This window comes from Tamandua tetradactyla, chromosome 23, assembly GCF_023851605.1.
Source record: "Tamandua tetradactyla isolate mTamTet1 chromosome 23, mTamTet1.pri, whole genome shotgun sequence".
Lineage (NCBI taxonomy): Eukaryota > Metazoa > Chordata > Mammalia > Pilosa > Myrmecophagidae > Tamandua > Tamandua tetradactyla.
Genome location: NC_135349.1, coordinates 35,476,973 through 35,504,143, shown reverse-complemented (window position 1 = coordinate 35,504,143; position 27,171 = coordinate 35,476,973). Strand labels below are relative to the sequence as shown.

General features: G+C 36.6%; 1 protein-coding gene across 7 annotated transcripts in view; it reads left to right on the top strand.

Moving 5' to 3' along the window:
• The window catches only part of LOC143667399 (phospholipid-transporting ATPase ABCA3-like), a 324,917-nt gene that overhangs the window by 211,914 nt on the left and 85,832 nt on the right, over window positions 1-27,171 (top strand). For all 7 annotated transcript variants that reach the window (XM_077141587.1, XM_077141586.1, XM_077141582.1 and 4 more), the window contains 6 exons: window positions 5,626-5,794; window positions 6,529-6,826; window positions 10,076-10,322; window positions 10,435-10,639; window positions 14,946-15,165; window positions 23,042-23,206. In XM_077141587.1, the coding sequence (XP_076997702.1) occupies window positions 5,626-5,794; window positions 6,529-6,826; window positions 10,076-10,322; window positions 10,435-10,639; window positions 14,946-15,165; window positions 23,042-23,206 (1,304 nt within the window). The remainder of the gene's footprint in view (window positions 1-5,625; window positions 5,795-6,528; window positions 6,827-10,075; window positions 10,323-10,434; window positions 10,640-14,945; window positions 15,166-23,041; window positions 23,207-27,171) is intronic.

Genomic DNA, 27,171 nt, shown 5'->3' with positions numbered 1-27,171 from the left:
AGTTTACTTGAACACCATAATTACATGGAATCTTGAATAGGGCTTGAGATCTTATTGGTTTGTACAGGTTGACGTGATGCTCCGATATATCCCAGAGTAATTTGGGCAGAGAATAAACAAGTATTTGCAAAGTCCCTTGGAGGACTGGGGAGAAAGGAGGTATTTTTAAACTTTCCCACCTGGGGAATTCCTGATTCTCGCAAACAGTGGGGACAACCAATTCAATAGACTGAGCCCTCAATTTGGGGGCTTGCCCCTTGTGAAGGTTATTCCCACAAAAGTAAAGCTAAGCCTACTTAAAATTATGCCTAAGAGTCACCCCCCAGAGAACCTCTTTTGTTGTTCAGATGTGGCCTCTCTCTCTAAACCAACTTGGCAGGTGAATGCACTGCCCTCTCCACTATATGGGACATGACTCCCAGAGGTATAAATCTCCCTGGTAATGTGGGACCTGACTCCTAGAGATGAGCCTAGACCCAGCATCATAGAATGAGAAACCATTCCTGACCAAAAGGGGAAAGAGAGAAATGAGACAAAGTCTCAGTGGCTGAGAAATTTCAAACAGAGTTGAGAGGTTATCCTGGAAGTTATTCATATGTGTTATGTAGATACCCCCTTTTAGTTTATGGGAAGTACCTGAGACTGTTGAACTATGTTCCAGCAGACTTGATTCTTGAGGAAGATTATAATTACATAGTTTTTACAGTGTAACTGTGTAATTGTGAAAACCTTGTATCTGACTCTTTTTATCCAGAGTATGTATATATGAGTAAAAAAAAGGATAGCAAATAAATAATAGGTGAAAATAAACGGTAAAATTTGGGTAGATTGACTCAGTGGGGTTGGGGTAAGGGTATGGGATGTATAAGCTCTTTATTTTTGTTTTTATTTCTTCTTCTGGAGTTATGCAAATGTTCTAAAAATATCATAGTGAAGAATACACAACTATGTGATGATATTGTGAGCCACTGATTATAAAATATTGGTGAACTGTTTGTGTGTGCATATTTCTTAATGAAATTTTTTTAAAAAAAGGTATTCTCAGCCAAGGGATTTGAGTATGAACTGGAGAATCCTGGGGAATATAGTCAGTGAAAAACCTGTTGTCACTTGTTGCTCTCTATGTAAACTTCCAAAGAGTACTGGGAACATAACCTTCTGTGTGACAACTTTCAAACTGATGGAAACATAAAAAATAAAACAGTGAACTAAGACTTGGTTGAAACTAAGATGAAAACATGGATCAAGCAAGTGACTAACCAGATAGAAGCAATCAATGAGTCCCATTAAAAGTTGACATTTGTGGGGTATAGTGTAGGTCTTCTGAAGAAAATAACCTGGTCATCAAAGTGGTGGGGTGTGGTAGTTTGAAGCTGTTACCACCAGAAAAGGCCATTCTTTTAATCCATTCCTGTGGGTGCAGACCTATTGTGGGTGGTACCTTTTGATTAGGTTATTTCAATTGAGATTTGACACACCTCATTCAAGGTGTGTCTTAATCCACTTGCTGAAGTCCTTTATAAGAGGATGAAACATACAGAAGAGGTGAAATTGAGAGACATTCATAGAGAAAAGTCCTGGGGAGGCTAACAGAGAACCCACAGAAGCTTCAGACAGGAAGTCACCAGGACCAGAAGCTGAAAATATGAAACCCAGGAGCAAAGGACTACTGGCTGGTCATATGCCTTCCCATGTGACAGAGGTGTCTCAGATGCCATCAACCTTTCTTCAGAGTCTTGCTATCATCCTGTTGATTCCTTGAGCTGGACATTTTCATGGCTAAAGAACTGTAAATTGTAAGTTAATAAATCCCCATTGAAAAAGACAACTCATTTTTTTTGTATATTGCATTCCAACAGCTTTAGCAAACCAAAACAGATTTTGGTACCAGAAAAGTGGGGTGCTGCTATTAGCAAATGCTGAAAATGCTGAAATGACTTTATAAATGGATAAGGGGAAGATTCTGGAAGAATTCTTGATAGGAAAGGTCTAGATTTCTTAGAAGAGATTGTTGGTAGAAATATAGACACTAAAGGTACTTATGAGGAGGACTTAGACAGAAATGATGAATGTGTCATTGCAAATTGTTAGCAAAGAAACACTTACTATAAAGTGGTAGAGAATTTGGCAAAATTGTGTCCTGATGTTGGATGGAAGACAGAATTTGAAAGCGATGACCTTGAATATTAAGCTGAAGAGATTTCCAAATTAAATGTGGAAAGTGCAGCTTGGCTTCTCCTTATAGCTTATAGTAAAATGCAAGAGGCAAGGGATACACCAAAAACTGAACTCTTGCACATAAAGAAACAGAAATTGATGGTTTGCAAAATTTTGAGAATCGAATATCTAACCAAGGAGATAAAGGATTTATATGTGGGAAACTACAAAACATTCCTGAAAGAAGACTAAATATTGTTAAGATGCTTATTCCATGCAAAGCAATTTATAGGTTCAGTGCAATCCCAATGAAAATTCTAGTAGTCTTTGCAGAAACGGAAAAGTCAACCATCAAATTTATTTGAAAGGGTAAGGGGCCCTAAATAGCCAAAAACATCTTGAAAAGAAGATCAAAGTTGGAGGACTTATACTTCCCAATTTAAAACTTATTACAAAGCTACAGTAGTCAAAATAGTGGGAGACTTGCATAAAGACCAGTATGTAGACTATTGTAATCAAATTGAGAATCAGTAATAATCCCTCACATCTATGCCTAATTGATTATGACAAGGGTACCAAGTCCATTCATTGAGAAAGAATAGTCTCTTTAACAAATGGCACTGGGAAAACTGGATATCCATGTGGAAAAGAATGAAGTTGAACCCCTACCTCACATTATATACAAAAATTAACTCAAAATGGATCAAAGACCTAAATAAAATATCCAACACTATAAAACTCCTAGAAGAAAACACAAGGCAATATTTTCAGGACCTTGTGTTAGGCAATGATTTCTTTGACTTTTTTTGCTTAGAAAGGACACACAATAAAAGGCAAAATAGATGTGACATTATCAAAAATAAAAACTTTTGTGCATCAAAGGACTTTATCATAATAGTGAAAAGACAGTCTGCAGAATGGGAGAAAATATTTGGAAATCATATCTGATAAGGTATTAATATCTGAATTTTAAAAGAAATCCTACAGCTCGACAACAAAGAGATAACTCAATTGAAAAATGGGCAAAGGATTTCAATAGATAAAGCTCCAAAGAAAATATACACAGGGCCAAAAATCACATGAAAAGATGCCCAACAACATTAGCTATTAGGGAAATACAAATCAAAACCACAATGAAATATCATTTCATACCTACTAGAATGGCTAGTATTAAAAAAAACAGAAAATTACAAATGTTGGAAGGGAAGTAGAGAAATAGGAACACTCATACATTTTTGATGGGAATGTAAAATGGTGTAGTACTGTGGAAGACTGTGTATGACAGACAGTTTGTTGTGGAAGACAGAGACCTAAGCATAGAATTACCATATGATCCAGCAATCTCACTTCTAGGTATATAACCAAAAGTATTAAAAGCAGGGATTCAAACAGATATTTGTACACTGATGTTCATTATTCATAACTTCCAAAACATGGAAGCAAACCAAATATCTGTCAACTGACTAATGGATAAGCAAAATGTAGTCTATACATACAATGGAATATTAAGCTGTCAAAAGGAATGGAGTTCTGATACACAGTACAACATAAATGAATCTTGAAGATGCAATGTTGAGTTAAATAAGCCAGGTACAAAAGGACAAATATTGTATTATCTAACAGATATGAAATATCAAATTCATAGAGTAACAAACTAGAATGCTGGTTACCAGGGGCTAGCAAGAGGGTAGGGAATGGGCTTAATTAGTATGGAGTTTCTATTTGGAGTGATGGAAACATTTTGGTAATGGAGGGTTGTGACAGTAGCACAACATTGTGAATTGTAATTAACGTCATTCTATTTTATATTTTAAACTGGTTAAAATGGGAAATTTCAGCTTTTATATGTTACCAGAATACAAATTTTTAAAAGCAGAACTGTGGAACACAAAGAATAAACCTAAGTAAATATAAACTGTAGTTAATAGTGTAATTATGATAATACTGTTTTATCACTTATAACAAAGTTAACAACACTAAGGCAAAGTGTTAACAATAGGGGAAACTGTGGGAGTGTTATGTGGGAATTCTGTATATGTACTTCCTGCATGATTTTTCTATAAACCCACAACTTTTCTAATTAATAAAATGAAGGGAAAGTTCACTAGCAAAGATGAATGCATAAACAGATTGTGGTATATTCATACAATGGACTATTATTCAGCCATAAAAAGTAACAGTATATTGATATATGCTGCAACCTGGATGAACCTTACAAATTTTATGCCAGTAAAAGAAGCAAGACACAAAAGATTACATATTGTATGATTCCATTTATATAAAATATCCAGAATAGATTAATCCATAAAGATAGAACTCAGATTGTTGGTTGCCTGAATTCTGGTAAGAGGGGAGAATGGAGAGACACTGCTTAATGGGTAAAGGTTTTTACTTTGGAGTGATGGAAATGCTTTGGAACAAGATAGAGATGGCAGTTGTACAACATTGTCAATTCCTAAATGCATTGAATTGTATTTATCTTTTTGCTTGTTTGTCTTTTCTTATGTTTTCTAATGAAAATTTATTACCAATGCAAAAAACAAGAATAAAAACTTAAGGAAGATGATAGAGAAGAGTAGTTAAGGAATATATATTTAAAAGCACAACAGTCCTCAATTCTTTTAATATCAAACAACAGAAATGCTGCAGTAACATTTTCAAACAGGTTTTTTTTAATCAGTATTTTATATCTGTTTTGAGTAGAAAAGAAGTCACTGATCTCATTTCTTGTGACTGTCATACTTCAGAGTTTATTAATATTGTATTCCATGCAAATGCTAACAGGAAAGTATTGGAAATATTTTGATACTCTGTGGTTTAGAAAAAAATACACTTTGCCAAATTATGTATTTTCTACCAAGTCTTTTACCACTTGGAATGGTAGAATTAGTCTTTCCTGTCTCTCAATGTACTATAATTTCTTTATTCTTCTGTTCTTCTGCTTAACATTTTACTTAACATAATAGAAAAATGAAGTGTCTAGTTAACATTTTCCCACTTGAGGTATAATTACTTGTATATATTTCTTCATTATCATTGCCTGTTCACACCCAAAGACCCAGCTTCAGGCATGGGCAGTAGTAGGAAAAGTAACGACATTTAAAAAAAAAACAACTTCCAATGTGTCCCTAATATTTCATTAAAAAATAAAGAATATTTTTACTTCCAAAAGAAGACACTTTTCTTAGGTTAAAGATAAATCCTTTAATTTCATGAAACACACAATGCATTGTAATTGTTTTCTTCATGTTGCCTCAGATTATTAGAAAGCTTGCAATGTTCTGGCAGCAACCCTGCGACTGGTGGTTAGGTACCACTCTTATTGTACTGCCTCCATACAATGCTCCTGCCAATCAATGAGAAAGACCAACAAGGCTTCCGAATTTGAGACCTGTTTGACACTTCCAAATTAGATAGGATATGGCTAAAATAAAGTGCTTTGTGCTCTTTTTGTGTGTATGTGTGTAGGGTCTGTAAGCTGGCAGATTCTCAAATGGATATTCAGGCTATCCAGCCCCTTCCCTTGAAGCACAAAACAACAGGACAAGACACAGACAAGGATAATGATGTGCCCAGAAATTATGAGAAAATTTCTTCCGCTTTGAATGAACTTCCTACCACTAAATTTAATACTGGGGTGAGCATATTCACTAAGAATGCAAACCTAATATGTTTGTTATAAGATTTACATTTTGTGGAATATATGAGCATAAAAGAGGATTGGAGTTTAGCCATGAAAAATCCTGTAAAAAAAAAAATCCTGTCAGATATGGAGCAGCCTGTACTACAACTCCATTAATTTCCTGATGCCAAAGAGATGGGTTCTAAATAAAGATCACAACTGCTATAAAATTTCCCTTTGTTCTATTTTGTGACAACACACAAGAGTTAGGACTATAGTATTCAAAAGATTTTGGTTGATCAGATTAGTTCACAGTTCTCACTGTGAACTATGTACAGCATGTGTATTAAAACCTTGGGAAAGAAATTTGTAATATAAAATATTTAATTTCCTTTATAAAATGGAGAAAATAGAAGAATTATGATTTCATATTAAATAAAAGAGTTATATATAATTTTATGTTTCTGACAAGAAATTCTACCAGTATGTTAATCAAGAAAATCATGTAGTTGGTAGTTTCAGTGTAGTTAGATCAGAAGCTGAGTCTTAACCCTTTCACTTAATATCTTAAACACATTAAACTTTTCATACCATCTTGTTATTACTTGGGTTCTTATCAAGGACGTATTTGTATTATATATGTACCTCTTCTACTACAAAATTTTGAAAACATTTATCTTAATGAATTTCAGCATTCCTATTTGAGTCACTAATCATTGTAATGTTATGCTTCTTTTCCTCTTTTTTAGTTTTCACTTCACTGCCAGCAATTTCGTTCCATGTTGATAAAAAGAGCACTTTTCACTCGCCGTAACTGGAAGTTGATGTTGCTACAGTTATCAGTAATTATACTTGTCACTACCTATCTTTTAGGAACTGTGGACTTAGGCTATGCGGTACTGCCTTCTAGAGAAATGGATTTGGGTCAATATGGTCAAACCATTGTACCTTACTCAATTTCAGGGAATTCTGATTTGGCTCTGAATCTCATAAAAAACCTTGAGATTTTTCTTAAGACTAAGAATCAAGAACTTCGGCAAGTGAACGGTAAGACCCACGTGAAAAAAGGGAGACTGTGGTATAGGAAGACCTGTATATGTAACTTGCAGAGAAAGGACTGAACTATAATACTTAGCTACCTACTATTAACTACTGATATTGTACAGGCAATTACAAATAAGGCAAAAAAAAAGTACATTTCTGGCTACAAAGTTAGTAACTAATGTAGGTATTTTGGCTGTTGATGGTTTTGCATCATCTTTCAGGGCATGGGTAAAAATCCAAATGCTACATTGTTGTGAAATTTAGCACAGAATTTTTATTCCAATCAGAATAAAATAAGCTTTCATAGTGTGGCATGTTGGTACCAAAACCTGAATGCTGGCCTTTAGCCTAGTATTCTAAAACGGGTGGCTGGATGTACTAACTTCCCAGTACTAATTTATGTTGAGGGTAGTATAAGTAACTGTTCAGCACTTACCTTTGGCACGAACCATGTTAAACACTTTCTCTGCATTATCTTTCTTAAAACAACCCTTTTTATGTAATTCATTAGGTATCTATTCCTGCATAACAAATTACCCCACAGCCTAGCAGCTGAAGGATTTGAGCTTTTAGTGGAATGAACTGAGGATATTGTTGAACCCACATCTATAAAAGCAATAAAAATACTTGCAAAACAATAAAAAAATAACTATTTCTGAACCCTAAAAGTTAATCAGAGGCACAGAATGAACTAAAACGTGTCTATTCATTCAAGAAGAAATTACTGAGGCCTCTCACTTTCCTCAGTTCTGTTTTGCGAGAGTGCCCATGTGCCTCTCATGTGTTCTCAGTAAATTTTCTACCTGCTTACCTAACCAAAGAAAAAACAATACTGAACCGTTTTAAGAACAATGTGGCATTTTAACTTAGAGCTCTTCTACCTATCTTCCCTCCTAGCCCAAAGGCATGGAAGCTATGAAAAGACAGCACCTTGCAGTTTATAGAGAGCTCTATTAAAATGCCTATCCAAAGAGCACTGTCCATATTTTGACCAAGCTAGCAGCTCCTGGAAAAATCTCCATTCCCAGGGCATTGTTTCTAAATTATTTGAATCAGGGTTCATCTCTTCAAGAAAAGCCCTATCCCACAGGGCATTACTAAGAACAAAGGTTATTTCCTGGTAATATCATCACAGCAGGCTAAGGCTGTGATTTCAAATGGGGTCAATGATAGCCTGGTCACAAAATTTGACAGGAATACCTGAAGAACTAGATGACAGAGGGAACTTTGAAATGTTCACAGGACACTATACGTGACCAGGGATGACCTAGGAAAGAAGAAACCTCCAGTTACTCACCTCTGGTAATTTCAAAGTTTTGCCCAAGCAGGGAATGAGAATTGAGGCTGATGTGTAAACTGTCTGAAGCTTGAAGGTGTGCCTTCAACAGAGATCCCCTTGGCAAAAGGTAGGAGACTTTCTGGCTCAAGGCATTTAAGGAAATCTTTGGCTGCCCATTAAATCCTAGGGGTGACCACTAGGATCCAGGCTTAAAAATAAAAGCATATTTTTTATGCTTTTATTATGTTTTTTTAAAAACTTCTATCAGTGAAATCTGTGACTGCACATTGTAGAGAATACAAAATCTATAGAATTAGTCCATGGAAGTTGCTAAGCAAATAAGCTGCAACAGTAAAAAACAAAGTGAAAAAAAATAAAACAGTAACAGCAAACCCAAGAGGGGATATTTGATTCCAGAGTTGGTACGTTGCATTATCTTAAATGTCCAGTTTTTAACAACAAAATGGAATGTGTGGAGAAACTGCAAAGAACAGTCCATATATGGAAAAAAGCAGGCAGCAGAAAATGTCCTTAAGGCAGCCAGATATTGGACTTAGTAGACGAAGATTTTAAATCAGTTTTTATAGATATTTTCAAAGAAATGAAGGAAACTATGTTTACAGAATTAAAGGAAAGTATGCAACTATATCCTACCAAAGAAATCACATTTATGGCCAACTGATTTTTGACCAGGGGGCAAAGACCACTCAATTGAGAAAGAATAGTCTCTTCAACAAGTACTACTGGGAAAACTGGATCTCCATTTGCAAAAGAAAGGAGGAGGACCCCTACCTCTCACCTTATATATAAAACTCAACTCAAAATGGATAAAAGGCAGAACTACCAACCGCCTGGAAGAAAACATAGGGAAGCATCTTTAGGACCCTGTATTAGGCAGTGGTTTCTTAGACTTTACACCTAAAACACAAGCATCAAAAGAAAAAAATAGATAAGTGGGGCCTCATCAAAATTAAAAACTTTTGTGCATCAAAAGATTTTATCATGAAAGTAAAGCAACAGCCTATACAATGGGAGAAAATATTTGGGAACTGCATATCCAATGAAGGTTTATTATCCAGAATATATAAAGAAATCCTTCAACATAACAACAAAAAGACAAACAACCCAATTTAAAAATGGGCAAAAGACTTGAATATACTTCTGTCCAAAGAAGATATACAAATGGCCAGGAAGAAAGCACATGAAAGGATGCTCAACATCATTAGCCATCAGGAAAATGCAAATCAAAACCACAATAAAATATTATTTCACACCCACTAGAATGGTTATTATTAAAAAATGAAACAGAAATGTTAGAGAGGATGTAGGAAAATAGGAACTCTCATTCATTGCTGGTGGCAACATAAGATGGGACAGCCACTGTGGAAGATAATTTTGTACTTGCTTAGAAAATTAAATATAGGTTTACCATATAACTTGGCAATCCCACTACTAGGTATATACCCAAAAGAATTGAGTATATACCCGGGGACTTGAACAGATATTTGCATACTGATGTTCATAGCAGCATTATTTACACTTGCCAAAAGTTGGAAGCAACCCATGTGTCCATCAACCATTGATTTATAGAGTCAATCTGTTCCCTGTCAAAATCCCAGCACTTATTAGCAGAAATTGGCAAGATCCAAAAATTTATATGGAAATATAATGACCTAGAATAACCAAAGCAACTTTGAAAAACAGTAACAAACCATGTTTGTTTTGGAAAACAGGAGCAAGAAACTCTTAGTGTCATTGTTTCTTCAGGTTGTAGACTGTATGGTGAAAGTATTTTAATGATTAACAGTGGGTTAGTATTCTTAAAGAGAAAGGTAAAGATTGGAAGTGGGCATTGTGAGACGTTAGAAAGGAAAGAGATAGGCAAATTTTTAAAATGTACCTACCTCTCCAACATGCACAGTATATGACATATTACATGCTAACTCACTGGCCAATTTCTTTCTTTATTCTAGATAATGCATTGAATCACACATTGGAAACGATAGAGTGTCGTAGCTTCTGCATTATTGCACTTTCCATTAAGATTGAGAAGAATAAAACAGTACTTACTATTTTGTTCAATAATGAGGCATACCATTCATCTGCAACATCCCTGGCTGTTTTAGACAACATTCTTTTTATGTCACTTTCTGGCCCCAGTGCTTCCATTAGAGTCTCCAACAAGCCTCAACCTTTCCTTCTTTATGGTTCTTACATAGTGTATGTATGATTTTCCTTTTACTGGAATTGATCCCTTGCTATCTGGCCATAAACTTTTGAGAATAGCTACTGAAATCAGCATTTTCTACTCTTATTTAATCTTCTTTTATAGGCCTGCAAATGGATTACAAATAGCATTATGTTTGTCTTTTGGCATGGCTGTTGTTGTTGGTACATTTTGTGTCCAGACAGTGACTGAGACAATCAGTAATGCAAAGCACATCCAATTTGTGAGTGGAGTCCATGCTTTTACTTACTGGTTCTCTGCTTTGTTGTGGGATCTCATCTGCTACTCCATTCCCTGCTGCTTACTTTTGGTGAGTATTACCTGAAATTGCATAAATGTTCATTGCTCATTTTCCTTCTCTCCCTCACAGAAATTTTCTAATCAGCTAATTTTATGCTAATATAAAATCTTTCAAGAAATTTGAAACTACTTTGGCTTATCATGCCAGAGAATATATTGTAGAAACCTCAAATGGAAATGTTCTCCCTGATATTCTTTCAGCTGGGGAAACTACCTTTCCTTGAAAAAGCTCTCTTGAATTGGTTTCCCATATATTGGCTCATCAATATGCCCTCCCACAAAAACTGCCCTAAAGGTAGAAGGGCTCACTTGTCCTCTTTCCCTTACAACTCATAATAACTGAGCTACTGCCCACTACTTCATAATGCTGAGCTCTGTGGTTTGAATTGGAACATACAGCTTAGACTCAAGTCTTAAGTGAGGCTTCCTGCTACCATTCACTCCCCACTTTCACACCCCAAATCCTGCAAAGCAGAACTAGTTTTAACTCAGCCGCTAATTTTAGACATTGAGGAAATAGTATAGAAAGTTAGCATGTAACATATTTTTAATGTGATGGCTTTACTCATTGGTGACTGTTAAAACCTCTCTTACTTTGAGGGGGGAAATGGGGTTGAAATCTACATAGAGAGGTAAAAATATGGGGAGAGGAGGTGAAGTTATTTGTCCTATAGTAGGTACTGTGGACATAAATATGAGTAAGACAATGTCTCAGCCTTCAAATAGTTCACTGTTTAACTGTAGACACAGGCATGAAAACAGAATATTATCAAATACCCTGCTAATTGCTATTTTAAAGGATGAACTACCAATGTCCAAACCAAACTATACCATGGAATAGTAAAAGCACTTTTTGGAGGAAAAAGGAAAATTTTTTTAGTCTTTTTGGCTACACTATCATAAGGAAATTGATGATTTTTCAAAAGGCCCTAGGATTGATTCTGAGGAAGAGCTAGGATCCCACCAGCCATAACAGCTATTTAGGCGGGGTTCAAGGATGGGAGTGAGAGGACAAGGTTAATGGTGTTAGTGTGGAGAGTAAATAATGTGTACAGAGGAGCCCCAATCCCCAAGAGTAAACAATGCGTACAGAGGAGTCCCAGAGGAGCCCCAAGAAAGCAGTACTTCCTTTATTTTGCCATATGCAAACAAGAGTGGCTGGGATTTTTGACGCCCACCTCTTCTGCTCTCAGCTCACCAGCAGCCAGCATGGCAACAACCTTATGATGGCCACCACTCACCTCTTTCACCACAGGAACTGGGAGAGCTTATCCAAGCACGATAGCTGGTTTTACCATCTGCCCTCCATTTAGTGCAGTATTGGAATCATTTAGACAACCATTGAATCATTAATCTCCATGCTGAGGTTCCTTCTTTCTCTGACTCTTTAAACCTTGCTGTCATACCCAGTTCCCATTTCTTGTTAATATACAACAAAGGCAGTATTTCAAATCAGAGGGAAAAACTTGGCTATTAAAAAAGGTGTGAGAAAAATGGGTTAGATACAGTAGGTTAAAAATAGGCTGCAGATAAGAGCGTCCACTATTAATACTTATACCAATATTGTCCCTTATGGCTCATGAGAAAAGTTACTTGTTCTGTGGTTTTTGTATGTTATTCAAATACCACAACAATTCTCTGAAGTGATTTTAATTCATAAAATTTATATGTAGTTCAGTGGTTAGAATGCCCGCCTTCCATGCAGGAGACCCGGGTTCAATTTCGAGACCATGCACCAAAAAAAAAAAAAAAAAGAAAAATTTATAGGCAAGGAAATTGAGGCACAGAGAAAGTAAGTTACTTACCAAATTCCCCCAGAATACTGATTGGGGTAACTCCAAAGCCCAGTATCATTTATACATTCAGAGTCATCCTGGACAATGTACATTCAACTTCTTTCTGGTCTCATATTTTCAATTTCTTCTGTCTTAGTATCTTACTCTGACATTGAAATCTGCTTCTTCATCTTTTTGGTGTGATAATTCTTTCTCTCTTCTCCATCCAAGATTCTCTTTCATGATTCTCTGGGGTTCTACAAATAGATTCTTGGCTCTGCTTGCTTCTCTGATTTTTCCATCCCCTTTTTATTTTAAGCAAGACACTCCCTCACCATGCTCTGGTTCTGTAAAAATCCATCAACTGCATTTCTTCCTGGACCCAATATATGGTGGCAAGATTCCATAAGTTTGCCTAACAGCCAGGGTTCCTGTTTCACCCTTTTTCCTACTTGTCAAATTCACAGGCACGCAATTTTACATATAGCTTATATGTCAGAGACAAACACTGAGCTAATTTTATTGCTGGTTTCAACCCTTAAATAATTATCTTCCCCACCACTGTTGTCTCTGCTACCCCGAGAGATTCTTGGTGGCACTTAGTCATGAACTCTGCCTTCTTCTATAAATGAGTCCATCCATAAAGACTTGGAGAAGTTGAACAAGTAACTTTTATGAGCCATGCTGCCAGTGATGCTGAATGGTGAGGCTTCCCTCTCATGCAGCCTGTGTGCCTGTCTTTATGAGCCCTGAATGATTTATCATGCTGTTGGTCACGTTTGAAAGTCACACCTTCCAGAATATGTAAATCAATTTATTTATCCAACAGATACTGAGTACCTACTATAAGCCAGTCTCTGTTTTAGGTACTATGCACACAGCATGAGCAGGATAGACAAGCTTTTCATGAGCTTAAATTCTAGTGAATGTTAAGATTACTGACTTCACCAAAGGATCAGTATCACCCTAGGGATAAGCCTCCTAGCTCTGCATTGTGAAGCTCAGGTCTTGAAGGTCTTCAGGGAGCTTCCCCTTTTTAAGTCATGTATCATCAGACACATGTTAGACTGCTATTTCCCGCTTATTCATGAACTTATTTATAAGGAGTCAAGTAAAGATTCAGGTTTTTTCCTAAGTATCTAATCCATTTTTCTCACACATTTTTTTAATGGCCAAGTTTTTCCCTCTGATTTGAAATACTGCCTTTGTTGTATATTAATCAACAATATGCATTTAAGTATATTTTTGTATTCTTTATTCTGTTCCATTGATACTTTAATTACAGTATTAATTAAATTCCCCTAGAATACATCTACAAATGTACATTTATAAATTTTTTTGTGGATTGACCTTATGTCTCTGTTCATCTTTTTCTGCAGAATTACATGGCTATCTTGACATGTTTTGTTTGTTTATTTACATGTAAACTTTAGAATCTGCTTATATAATTCCCCCCAAAAGATCCTGTCATAATTTTCTACTTAGATTAACCTATGGGGAATGTACATTTTTTACCATGTTCAGTCATACCATAAAAACAGGTCGTATCTCTTCATTTATCCACATACTTAATTTTTTTAAAGGTTCTAATTTAGAACATCCCTAAGTATTATAAAATCTTAGTTCAAAGCACCTCCTAGGTTACTCACAATTTCTTTCAGACTTTTAAGGATTTCAGTCCCCATAGTTAGGGGATGGGAAAGTTATAACTAACTATAATTATAGCTGTTAGTTTCTTTCACCTAAGATGGCTGATTTTCTACATACACTTTCTTAAAACACAATTGCTTGAATGTAAACTACTTCAAAAGAACCTCGTAGGGTTTAATAGGAGTAATTTTCACTTTAACCCTGTTTTCCATTTATTAGTAGTATTGCTAAACAATTATGTAATTTCTCAAAAGAGGTCACCTGCCATCTTTGAAAAAATTACAAACTAGTATAGATATTTTTGTAAAATTATTTTCTTTAATAGCTCTAGTAGTTCCCTTCTTCTCAATCTAAGGAATGCTGAATTAATGCTTCCTTGTCTGATTTCCAAATGGATTTTTTTTAAAGAAGAGACTCCTAAGTTACTGAGATAAATGTAGGGAGTGGGAGTAGGGAGGGGGGTGCAGAGTAGAGCCAAGAGGTGAATCTAAAGGTGGAGAGTGATGCTGTCAGAGGAAAATTATCTAGAGAATTATTCTATCTTGTAGGAAAATTCGAAGTTTTATTTCTGGTAAAATTCAGAGTTAGGCTTAAGGCAGACATAATTACTTTGACTTTGATCATGGAAAAATAAAAGTACTAAAAACTGTTCCAAATAGAAGAAACAGAAAAGGGAAGAATTCTCATTCTGCTCATTGTAATGTCTGCTGTTGAAGAAATAATAGTTCACATTGGGCTTCTAAGACTTTCTAAAAATGGGTAAAATTATTTAAGTAATGAATAGTTCTGTGCTCTAATAAATGCAGTACTTGCTGCTTCTAAGTGTTGTGGTTTAACTTCCTGTTGCAAGTGTCTTTCACTTTGCTTTTACCCGTATACTCTGTGTCTCAGGGAGTGTTCAAATACTGTGGAGTGGATGCATTTGTCGTGGATTACCAATTTCTGGACACAATGCTGATCTTTATGCTATACGGCTGGTGCGTTCTTCCTCTCATGTACCTCGGCAGCTTCCTGTTCTCTAGTAGTACTGTTGCCTACATCAAGCTCACGCTATTTAACTACTGTTCAACTGTTAGCATTATCATCATTCTCACCATATTACAACACTATGGTAAGGGCTCCACACAACTTTCACTTTCCCAGGGATATACAAGAAATAAACAAGGATGCAAGGGCTTAAGGATGAGAGTATTAATTGCTACATGGTTAATGATCTAAGAATCTTTGAAAACCTATGCTTTTTAGAAATCATCAAATATTTATTGAGTGGGTATATGAGAGAACAAGGTTGGGGGAGGGAGAAGGTGAGAGAGGAAAAGACAGAGACAGAAAAAAAGAGAGAAAGTGAGTAAGAAGCCAAATCCTCTGAAGAAACAGGACTCAGTATCACTCTGGATTCATGAAAGAAAAAGATAAAAGGGTAAAAGATTACAGCACAAGAGTTCAAAACATTCATTTTCTTTTCCTTTGAATTACCCACCCCCCATCCACTAGGCCTCACCTAAGAGCTCTTTTAATTTTAACATCTTAGTAGCATTTTTAAAAAAGGTTCGGAGACTGGAGAGTGGGAGATCCTATGGTATGACTCCTCCTTAATTTCATGAAGAAGCCTGTAATATTGAGCCTCCTAACAAGATAGTCTCACAAGGAAACAACAAAATATGCAACAGTTCAATTATCATGAAACCAGTTTCCTTCCTTTCAGACCTGGTTTCAGCAGGATTCCTGGAATAGGTTCTTCCTACCTTCCTTCTCTGATTATGAAGTTTAATGAGAAGCTCACTCAGTTGATGATGATCACAAATAGGACATGTTTGTTTGGTTGCTTACTTGCTTGTTTTGTTTGTTTTTAGAGCATTCCTTTGTTGACATTCTCCATAAACATGAATTTGGAACTGTGTTAAGCAATTTAGTCCTGCCTAAAGAGAACTCCATAAAAACAGGCTTCCAGCCTTGTTCCTGATTTTAGGCCTTGGCCGCCCATAAAACTAGACGTAGTACATGGGTTAAACATGGTTTTTATATTCCTTTGAACCCCTATCCAAGGGGTTGTATCATGCAATGTGTAGAAGTTGAGCCTACATAGTTGGCTGAAAGACAAGTATAATTATGCATTGGTGCTCATTCCTTGAGTTAATGACTTTGTTGCTAAAGATTGACAATAGTTCTACTGGTAATCTGCCCCACAAATTGCTCATGTCACCCACTCTGTCTTATGAGTATTTCCTTTCTAAATTTCCTCTCTGCTGCTGACTTAGACCTTTGGACTCTTTTGCACCAATGTCATTTCTCATAGCAGTATCTCCCTCCCTCAGAGAGTCTGCCTTCCTGTAGGCAGCCAGACTACAAAGACTTCAGGTTCCCCTACCAGAAGTGAGATGAACTAGAGATGTTAATCTTGGTAATTGTGTTCATTTCTGAAACAATTTCTTGTCTGGCCATGGTGTGTTCTTCTTAATTCAGAGGAATGAGCTCTATCTGCTGCCAGAGGTATACTAAAGTAACAACCTTGATTTCACTCTATTTTAAACCCAGATACAGCAGATTTTATGAATGCCAGTTGCCAATAACGAATTCTCTTCTCCTGGGATGTGGGCCTCTAAACCTGTTAAGTTTATTCTTGAACTATAATATAATTTGTCTGCAAGAGATATTGAATTTAGGAAATTAATTCCATCCCTGTGGTTGAAAACAATCTGATTACCATCTGACCCTGTTGCTTATAGTTCCCACCTTGCTTCTATCTAATACTTAACTTCTGTTCCCTGGCTACTACTTTCTGGAATGTGGTATTCCCACTGATGTCAAGGAACCAAATTCAGTTGCAACAACCCCTACCATCTTCTTCATCCTACAGAAGACAGTCAATGCAGAGCTCTTTAAGAATGTATTCTTATTTTTACTATTTATTGATGTATAACAGACATAAAGAAAAATGCAGAGACCATAAATGTACAGTTTGATAAATTTTCACACACTGAATGCAATAGTATAGCCTCCCTCTCTCCAGGATCCTTGCCCAACCAGAAGCTAGAGAGTAAAGAAGTCCCTTGATTTAGTCCATACAGCTAAGTCTCCTGGGATGAAAAGCATAGTGGAGGAGATTAGAGAGTGACATAAAGGGGAAAATTTTTAAATGTGGTATTTGGCAATTGGATTTGGCACTTAGAAATTCAGTGGAAACTTCCATGTCCAGACTCCTATGGTAGACTGAATATGGTGAATTGTCCTACTTAAAACAACAAAATATGTTGGATAAAATATTTTTTTTAATTTGTAAAATGCCTTATTAAGATGTCATGGGTGGGGCAGGCCACGGTGGCTCAGCAGGTAAGAATGCTTGCCTGCCATGCCCAAGGACACGAGTTCGATTCCCGGTGCATGCCCATGTAAAAAAAAAAAAAAATGTCATGGGTGCATGACAAAAAGCATTCTGTTGGGAATGGAGCCATGCTACCAAAGCTGAGAGCATGGAAGCCTGGTAGTTTAGAACTAATCAGATTTCTGATTTTAGTACACACAGCACCAACTGAGTTCTTGTATATGCTTGTACAAATCGATTCTGTGTTCCTCTGAACAAAGAGAAAATTATGTTACCATCAATATTGAACTTCAACTTCCAACTTCTCTAATAAAATATTAAAACACACACAAAAAAAAAGATGAGAAGAAATTTCAGAATGCAGACTCTAACAAGGAACTGAAATTAGGAATCCTCATGGTCATGCTCTTGCCTTATGTAGCCTGAATGGGGCACAGAGGAAGGTATTAAACCCTACATTTGCATATACATCCTTTGGGTAGTATGTGTATATAAAATATGTATCTCTAGGTATAAAAAAAGACCTGTGTAAGCCAGAAGTCTTAAGATGGTAATCCACTTTAAAGTATCCCCTTCACTTTAAAGTAGTCCCCAGTTTGTAGTGCATATACCTCCTAAAGGATAAATCTGTGCCAATTTGAAAGTATTATGTACCCCCAGAAAAGCCATGTTTTAATCCTGACCCAGTATTGTGGGGCCAGACCTGTTGTTTAGGGTGGGAAACTTTGATTGGATTATTTCCATGGAGATGTGGCAGGCCCAGTTGTGAGTGGACCTTTTCCTTAGATTATTTCTGTGGAGATGTGATGCGCCCCATTAAGGGTGTGGCCTTTTGATTGGATGGAGATGTGACTCCACCCATTCAAGATGGGCCCTGATTAGTTTACTAGAGTCCTTTAAAATTGGAAACATTTTGGAGAATGCTCAGACCCAACATGAGACTCAGGCATTTGGGGACACAGAAGGAAAATATCCCTAGGAAAGCTGTTTGAAACCAGAAGCCAAAGACTCCAGCAGTTACCAGCCACATGCCTTCCCAGCTTCAGAGGTGTTCTGGATTCATTGACCTTTGTTGACACAAGGTATTTTTCTCTGGATGCCTTAGTTTGGACATTTTTATGGCCTGAGAACTGTAAACTTGTAACTTAATAAATTCCATTCATAAAAGCCAAGCAATTTCTGCTATATTGTATTCCAGCAGCATTTAGCAAACCAAAACAGATTTTGGTACCAGGAGTGGGGTGACCCAAACTTCATTCCTGAAATTTCTGGGCCATTGGTAGTCCTGCCTGCATTGGGTTGCAGTTTTCTATTGACTTTAATCACAGGGCATGGTAGTACTAAGAGATCCCATAGGGGATCTCCTGTACTCCAGGAAAACTCTCCTTTAACTCCATTGTGTAGTTGCAATTCTATTTCCCCTTGATAGTCAGGATCCATCACCTCAGCCAGTATAGTAATCCCCTTCCTTGCATGTTGATTCAGAGGCGTGAAAAACCCAAAGACGCCAGGTGGCAGTCCTAACTTCCAAATCAATGGAATCATTGTGTTTCTTGGTAAGAGCACTCCTGGGTAGCTAAGACCTGTAGACTGGCAGAGTTTAAGGTTTCAGGGATAGGAAGCAAAAATTTTTTAGTGGATCACTAGGGGTGATAGTGAGTGGTGGTACTCCCATTCCCACCCCTTGATTCCTGAACCCATGAATCCTGGCTATGGGAGAAACAACACCATAGAGTGGATACTGATTCAGAGCATACACAGCCTCCTGGAGAATATTGCCTCAGCCTCACAAGGTACTGCCACCTAGGTGGCACCATAATTGGGTCTTCAAAAGACTTTTCCACCAATTCTATCAACCCAGCTCCCTCTGAATGATGAGGAATTTGGTAAGACCAGAGAATTCCATGATCATGTGCCCATTCCTGCACTTCATTTGCTGTGAAGTGGGTTCCTTGATCAGAAGCAATGCTGTGTGGAATACCATGAGAGTGGATAAGGCATTCCGTAAATCCATGGTTGTCATTTTGGCGGAAACACTGCATGCAGGGAAGGCAAACCCATATCTGGAGTATCTGTCTATTCCAATTAGAACAAATTGCTGCCCCTTCCATGATGGAAGTTGTCCAGTATAATCAACCTGCCACCGAGTAGTAGGCTGATCACTCGGGGAATGGTGCAATATCAGCGACTGAGTGTGGGTCTCTGCTGCTGGCAGTCAGCACTCAAAGTGGCCATAGCCAGATCAGCCTTGGTGAGTGGAAGTCCATTTTGTTAAGCCCATGAATAACCTCCATCCATACCACCATGCCGACTTTGTTCATGAGCCCATTGGGCAATGGCAGGAGTGGCTGAGGAAAGAGAATGGGTCATCTTATCCACTTGATTATTAAAACTTTCCTCTGCTGAAGTCACCCTCTGATGAGCATTCACATGGGACACAAATATTTTCATGCTTTTTGCCCACTCAGAAAGGTCTATCCGTATACCTCCTTCCCATTCCTCTGTGTCACCAGTTTTCCAATCATATTCATTCCAAGTCCCTGACCATCCAGCAAAACCATTAGCAACAGCCATGAGTCAGTATAAAAGTGAACCTCTGGCCAGTTCTCCTTCCAAGAAAAATGAACAACCAGGTGCACTGCTCAAAGTTCCATTCATTAGGAGGATTTTCCCTCACCACTGTCCTTCAAGGACATACTAGAAAAGGGCTGTAGAACCATCTGTAAAGCAGGCCCAAATTTTCTCTTCTTCAGTCAACTGACTATAAGGAGCCCCCCAAGAGGCCATAGCTCTGTTCTGGGAAAGAGAAGGTAATGTGGCAGAAGTGCAGACCATCAGCATTTTGGCCACTTTCTCACATAACTTACTTGTGCCTTCTGGACTTGCTCTGGCCCTATCTCATATATACCATTTCCATTTTATGATCGAGTGCTGCAGTGCATGCCCAACTTTATGGCTTGGTGGGTCAGACAAGTGATAAGCAGCTCAGGTCTCATGGTAACTTGGTGGCCCATGGTTAAGCACTCAGTCTCTCTACTAAGGCCCAGTAGCAGGCTAAAAACTACTTCTCAAGGGAGGAGTAGTTGTCTGCAGCAGATGTAAAGGCTTTCTCCAAAATCCTAAGGGACTCTGTTGTGATTCTCCAAAGGCTCCAGACAGCATCCTTATTTGCCGTGGACACTTCCAGCACCGTTGGATCTGCTGGATCATGTGGCCCAATTGGCAGAGTAGCTTGTATAGCAGCCTGGACCTGTGGCAGAGCCTCCTCTTGTTCTGGTCCCCACCCACAACTAGCAGCTTCTCTGATCACTCAGCAAATGGGCCAGAGTAGCACACCCAAATGAGGAATATGTTGTCTCCCAAATCCAAAGAGGCAAACCAGGCATTCTGCCCTTTTTTTGGTCATAGTAGGGGCCAGATGCAACAGCTCATCTGTCACCTTAGAAGCGGTATCTCTATGTGCCCATACCACTGGACACCTAGAAATTTCACTAAGGTAGAAGGATCATGTATTTTTGTTGGATTTATCTCCCATCCCCTGACATACAAATGTCCTACCAATAAGTCTAGAGTAGTTGCTACTTCTTGCTCACTAGGTCCAATCAACATGCTATCATCAGTATAAAAAAATCAGTTGGGGTTTGCCAAATACTGCCAAAATGCAATATACCAGAAAAGGGTTGGTTTTTATAAACGGAATTTATTAAGTTTACAGTTACTAAGGCCATAAAATGTTCAAACTAAGGCATCCAGAGAAAGATAACTTGACTCAAAAAAGGTCAATGGTTCAAGAATATTTCTATCAGCTGGGAAAACATATGGCTGGTGACTGCTGGGGTCTTTGGCTTCTGGTTCAAAGAGCTTCTCTGGGAATATTTTCTTTCTACATTCCCAAATATCTGAGTCTCATGTTGGGTCTGAGCAGTCTACAAAATGTTTCCAATTTTAAAGGACTCCAGTAAACTAATCAAGACCCACCTTTTAATGGGCAGAGTCACATCTCTATCTAATCAAAAGGTCACACCCACACTTGGGTGTGTCACATCTCCATGGAAACAAAGTTTCCCACCCTAAAGAATAGGTCTGGCCCCACGAGATTGGATCAGAATTAAAATATGGCTTTTCTGGGATAACATAATAGTTTCAAACTGGCACAACAGCTTTAAACTTAACCTCATAAAAAATTTCTAAGGAACATAAACTCACATCAGTACAACTAAGCACATAAAGCAAGGAACTATAGAGGTAAAGCCTGGTTGAAAAATAACACTAAGAATAATACCAACAAATATTTCAAATACAGTATGTATAGGATAATATAAAACAGTGCATTTAACATATATTCAAAACACCAATGAGGTTTGACAATATAAGTAAAAAACTAAACATTTTTTAAAACATATTTTAAAGGAAACAAATGGAACTTTCAGAGATCAAAAATATATTTGAAATTAAGAATTAAATGGAGGGCGGGCCGCGGTGGCTCAGCGGGCAAAGTGCTTGCCTGCTATGCCGGAGGACCTCGGTTCGATTCCCGGCCCCAGCCCATGTAACAAAAACGGAGAAACAGAATACAATAAAACAAGAAAATGTTTAAAAATGTTTCCCTTTCTTCCTTCCTTCCTTCCTTCTATCCTTCCTTCCTTCTCTCTGTCTTTCCTTTAAAAAAAAAAAAAAAAAAAAGAATTAAATGGAGAAATTCAGAACAGAGAGAAGTAATAATTAGTAATCCAGAACATAATCTAAATGACATATTTGAAATATAACCTAGAAAATAAATAGAAAATTGCAAGTGAAGTCAAAATATATTATCTTAATCCGTCTTACCCAGGAAGCCCTTCCTCCACTCTTCAGAGATGAGAAGGTATTTATAGACTACACGGAGAAGTAAAAGGCTCTTACCCTTCACACCACCGAGACCTTCTCACATTTTGTTTATCAATTTAAATGCCTAACCAATTTCCTTAAGGAATCCTTCCTTAACAGCTTTTCTCATTTCACTAAACCATGAGCTATTCAGGGGCACATTGCCATTGTTGGGCCCTTAATTGCTTCACCTCTTAGAGACTTCTTTTATCCAGTATCATACTTGAATGGCCATTTTTATGACCTCAAAGTACCTCATAAATACATTTTAGCTTAGATCTAGCCTTTTCCACACTTCCAGTAATCTAAACTGAGTCATGATATAGTCACCATCAATTATGGATTATATTTATTCTTTGGAGAAACCTCAGTTGCCTATAAATTCACTTCTCTAAAGATGGATCTCCTCTAAAAGCAGGTAGAATTTTGCATATTCTTTCGCACTGTTGAAGCCTAGGCTATATGTTCTATCATAGTTTATTCTCTTACTGTACAAGCAGGATTGGAAATGTGAAAAAAATACTTAATATTGGTTTCCTGTTTGTCTCAAATGACAGGAACACAAGTCCTAGGGAAATACTGTTACCAAAATTCCCCTCTCAAACTCTCCAACTGACAAGTCCGTGCTACAAACTTCCAAAGTGAACCAGCTTAATGACCAATAACTAGTTTGTTTTCAAGGATTATCTGCTAGATTTGTAATTATTTGAGAATGATTTGTTCATTTGGGGGAAGTTTGTTGCTGTGGGGAAGTTCCTTACTTATAATTAAAGATAATCTATCATCTTTTAAATCACAGAGTTTGACTTGCCTAAATCCACCAAAGCAATCATATATAATTTATTAATGCTGCTTCCTAATTACAACTTTGCAATGAGTATCAGCAAATTCTTTGATAACTATGAGCTGAAAAAACTGTGTTCCAAGAAATTTCGAAGCACATACCTGAACTGCAGTAAAGCATGTGAGTATCTGGGGCTCTCCAAGTCTCCAGCAACAACCTATGCTATTCCTTCTCAGATCTCCACATTTAAACTCAGATGTTGGAAGATAAGGGGAACCTGTGTTTCCTCTGATTGAAACAGGTAGGCTTCCTGTTTTGAGTATTTTTCTATACCAAAGTTATTTTCACAGACTGAGGGGGAAAAATGAAACCTCAAAATAAAATCTAAGATAAATTTCATAGTCATGACCAGATTGGAGTAGAATTGCTATAGTAATTCTATGTTTAACTTTTAAGGAGCCACCAAACTGTTTTCCACAGCAGCTGCAGCATTGACATTCCCTCCACAATGTTATGAGGGATCCATTTTCTCTACATCCTTCTTAACACTTGTTATTTTCTGTCTTTTCAATTATAGCACTATGGTTAGGTGTAAAATGGTATCTCATTTGTGATTTTAATTTTGCATTTCCCTAATAATTGATATTGATCATATCTTCATGTGCTAATTAGCCATTCATATGTCTTCTTTGATGAAAAGCCTATTCAAATCTGCTCATTTTGAAATCTTCTTACTATTGTGTTGTAAGTGTTCTTTCTATATTCTGAGTACAAGTTATTTATCATATATAAGGTTTGCAAATATTTTCTCCCAGATTGCGGATTGTCTTTTTGTTTGCTTAATGGTTGCTTTTGAACCAAGATAGTATATATTATAATATCACAACTTACCAATATATGTATATACATACATACATATATACATGCACACTCACGTAGTCGTTTTGAGAGATAAAAAAGATTCATACACATACTTTTTTTTCTTTTTCTGTTTATTCTCTGGATTAATTCTGTTTCTGTCATTGTCAATTGCTGTCTTTGCTCATCTCTCTGCCATTGAACTTTCTCCAACTCTGTTTATCTTTTTTCCTTTCATTCAATAAATATATTTTAAACACTTAGTATATGCCAGGCACCATTCCAGACACTGAAGTAACAGTATTGGTCCCTACTTTCATGGAGCTTATATTCTTAAGTGTGGTGGTAGATGGAAAAATCTGTAAAGGTAAATAAATAAAACCAATAACTTCATGTAGAAATAGACAAAGGAAATAACAGGGTAATGAGCTAGAAACTTAGAGAGGCTACTTCAGATGGAATACTTAAGAAGGATATCTCTGCAGAATGTTTTTAGATATGATGAATAAAAGAACGAGGTTGAGCCAGTCAGTGAAGAGCTGGAGGGAAAATATCTCAAATTGATGCAAGAGCAGGAACAAAAGCCCAAATCAATGAAGAGCTTTACATGTTTAAAGAACAGAAAGGAGGCTTGTCTGGCTGGCATAAAATAAAGTTAGATTGAGCCTCTGTCAATTTTTTTATACTTATGAATGAAGAAATCCTTTTATTAATATAGATTGGAGTGAGGGGGTGGTAAATAAATCTCTCATCTGTACAAAACTTTTATGAAATATTCTAAATACTGTTCATCCCAGCCATAACTGCCAGTTGCATGTTTGGAGCCTCTCTGGGACTTTGCCTGTTGGATTAATAGACTGTTAGGAAATCAGCTCTTTCCCTGGCCAGCTATTTATTACCAACACCCAGTCATCCTTCTCTCTTCCAAAAAGTTAACAGAATTTGAAGTCAGCTGGTTCCCATCCCGATTCCTACCACCACCTTCATTCTGCATATTTTTAAGGATTTACTCCCTTTCGTATATAGGCCATTTCAAAGAGATTTTAGGAAAGAGAAATTAATGTGTATGCTCGATTGACAGTCTGAAACTTGAAATCCTTTAAAATAGTTCAGATAGCATAGTAATTATCCAGTCCTTGGCAGTTAGATCTCAGCTTATGAAAGCATTTATGCTTGTCATATTTTTCCTGGTAGAGCTTTAACAACCTTTTCAGTTATTTGTCCATTATTCCTTGACTTAATTCACAGAATATGCATGTTAATTTGTATTTTCATAACATTGAACATAATTATTTTATTCTATTCTTTAACTGTAATTGCATCTCATTTCACACTCCCAATATAGTTTATTTTGGGAGAATTTTTTCCCTTCCTTTTATCTTACCCTAGCTTCCCCAGCAGCTTTTCTAAATGTACATCATTTTGAAGTTTCAGCCTTTGATTTTAATGTTTTTTTAAACTCTTTTTAAATTTCTATTTTGTCCATTTTAGCTTTTTTCTAGTTTTTAAGCTAATACTTAATTCATATTTTTATTTTTATAATAAACTCTTATGAAAGTATATATTTTCCTCCAATCCAGTTTTAGCTATATGTAGCTAAATTCATTTATATGTAATTTAATTTTTGGCTTAAATTTAAGTTTTTCTTTGTTGTTGTTTTGTTTTTTTTCATTTCTATTTTACAAATTTCATTTTCTTTTCATAGTTCACTCCTACTTTTGCTTTACTTAGTGTTTTTGCATATGGTCACAGTATTTGGCATTCAAAAACTATATTTTGGGGAGTTTTAAGGTTTCCCTTATACCTATAAACCTGATCATCTTATACTATTTTTGGGGGGTGGTGGTACATGGTCCAGGAATCAAACCCGGGTCTCCCACATAAAAGGTGAGCATTCTACTGCTGAACCACCCATGCACCCTACTATTTATTTTTATAGAAGAACAGTAAGAAAATGGCCTGGAGTTATCAGACTGATTTAAACTTATCAGCCTGAGTTTAAATCCTGGTTCCACAACTTATTAGTGTTATTGAACAAAGGCATTGGATTCTTTTGCCCGATGCTCTCAAAAGACTGATTCCTGAGACACCAGAGATTCAAAGAGAGAAAAAGTTTATTACTAGATATGTAGTAAGAGATCAGATGACCTATCAGCCCAAGAATCTGTCTCCCTGAACTCCAGTAATTCTGATAATTTTATAGTATTAAAAGATGGGCAGGTTTTAGGATAATGAGCACAGTGGTCCCAAATGATATCATTTGGGGTGATTTAATTATTGAGTATGTGCAGATTGATTACATGCTTAGTCACAGAATGTATGTAAGAAAATGGCAGCCTTAATATGATAGTGGGTGTGATTTTTAGTATTATTCTGAGGTATAGGTGACTTGTAGGTTAAAGTCTAAGGTATTGTGCATGTCAGACAGGCCCATTTTGGTTAGATCCAGTTTTGGTTACCAGGATAACTTTGGACTTAGGTTGGGTTATTTCTGGATTGACCTGTCATTCATAAACATTAAGGGCTGCCTTTTGTGATCACAAACTCTGAAGTCAAAAAACTGGATAAATGAGTACAAGTAAAGGTTAGTCACAAGGTTTTTATGATTACAAAGACACAAGATAAAGGCTGTACAACCATTATCAGATATCAAGACAGCTGGATTACAATTCAGAAATTTCAGGTATTTTCCTCTGTTACTCCAATGTACCAGAAAGCAAAAAAGGAATAGTATATAGGGATTCAGCAGTTAAAATCATTCCTTGAATCCTAATTTCTCAGTTATATAAGCGCCACGATTTAGTAATTTCACCACTAATTTTTTATGCTTAGTATGTTTTTGATTAGTTCTCTTTGTTGGATTAAGAGTTGATAAGTATGGGTATTTGATTTTTAACAAATACTTTCCATGAATCAATTGAGATGTGATCATGCGGCTTTTGCTTTTAACATATTAATGGGATAAAATCACATTAATGTTTTTAAAAATATTAAACTCTTCTCACATCCTAGAATAAACCTAATTTTCTCTGTGTGCATTTATATATTCTGTTAATATTTTATAGGAAATTTTATATATTTATGCTTCTGAGGAAGATTGGCCTGCTCTTTCCTTTGGAATAATGTCTATGTTTGGTTTCTGTATGAAGTTTATGTTTATAAGAGAAAATGAATTGTGGGGAGAATGAATTGTATAGAGTTCCCTCTTTGTATTCAATGTAAATGTTTAGGTAAAATATCCCTTTCATTTAAGTAGAATTTACTTTGAAAAACCAGACTTGATGCTT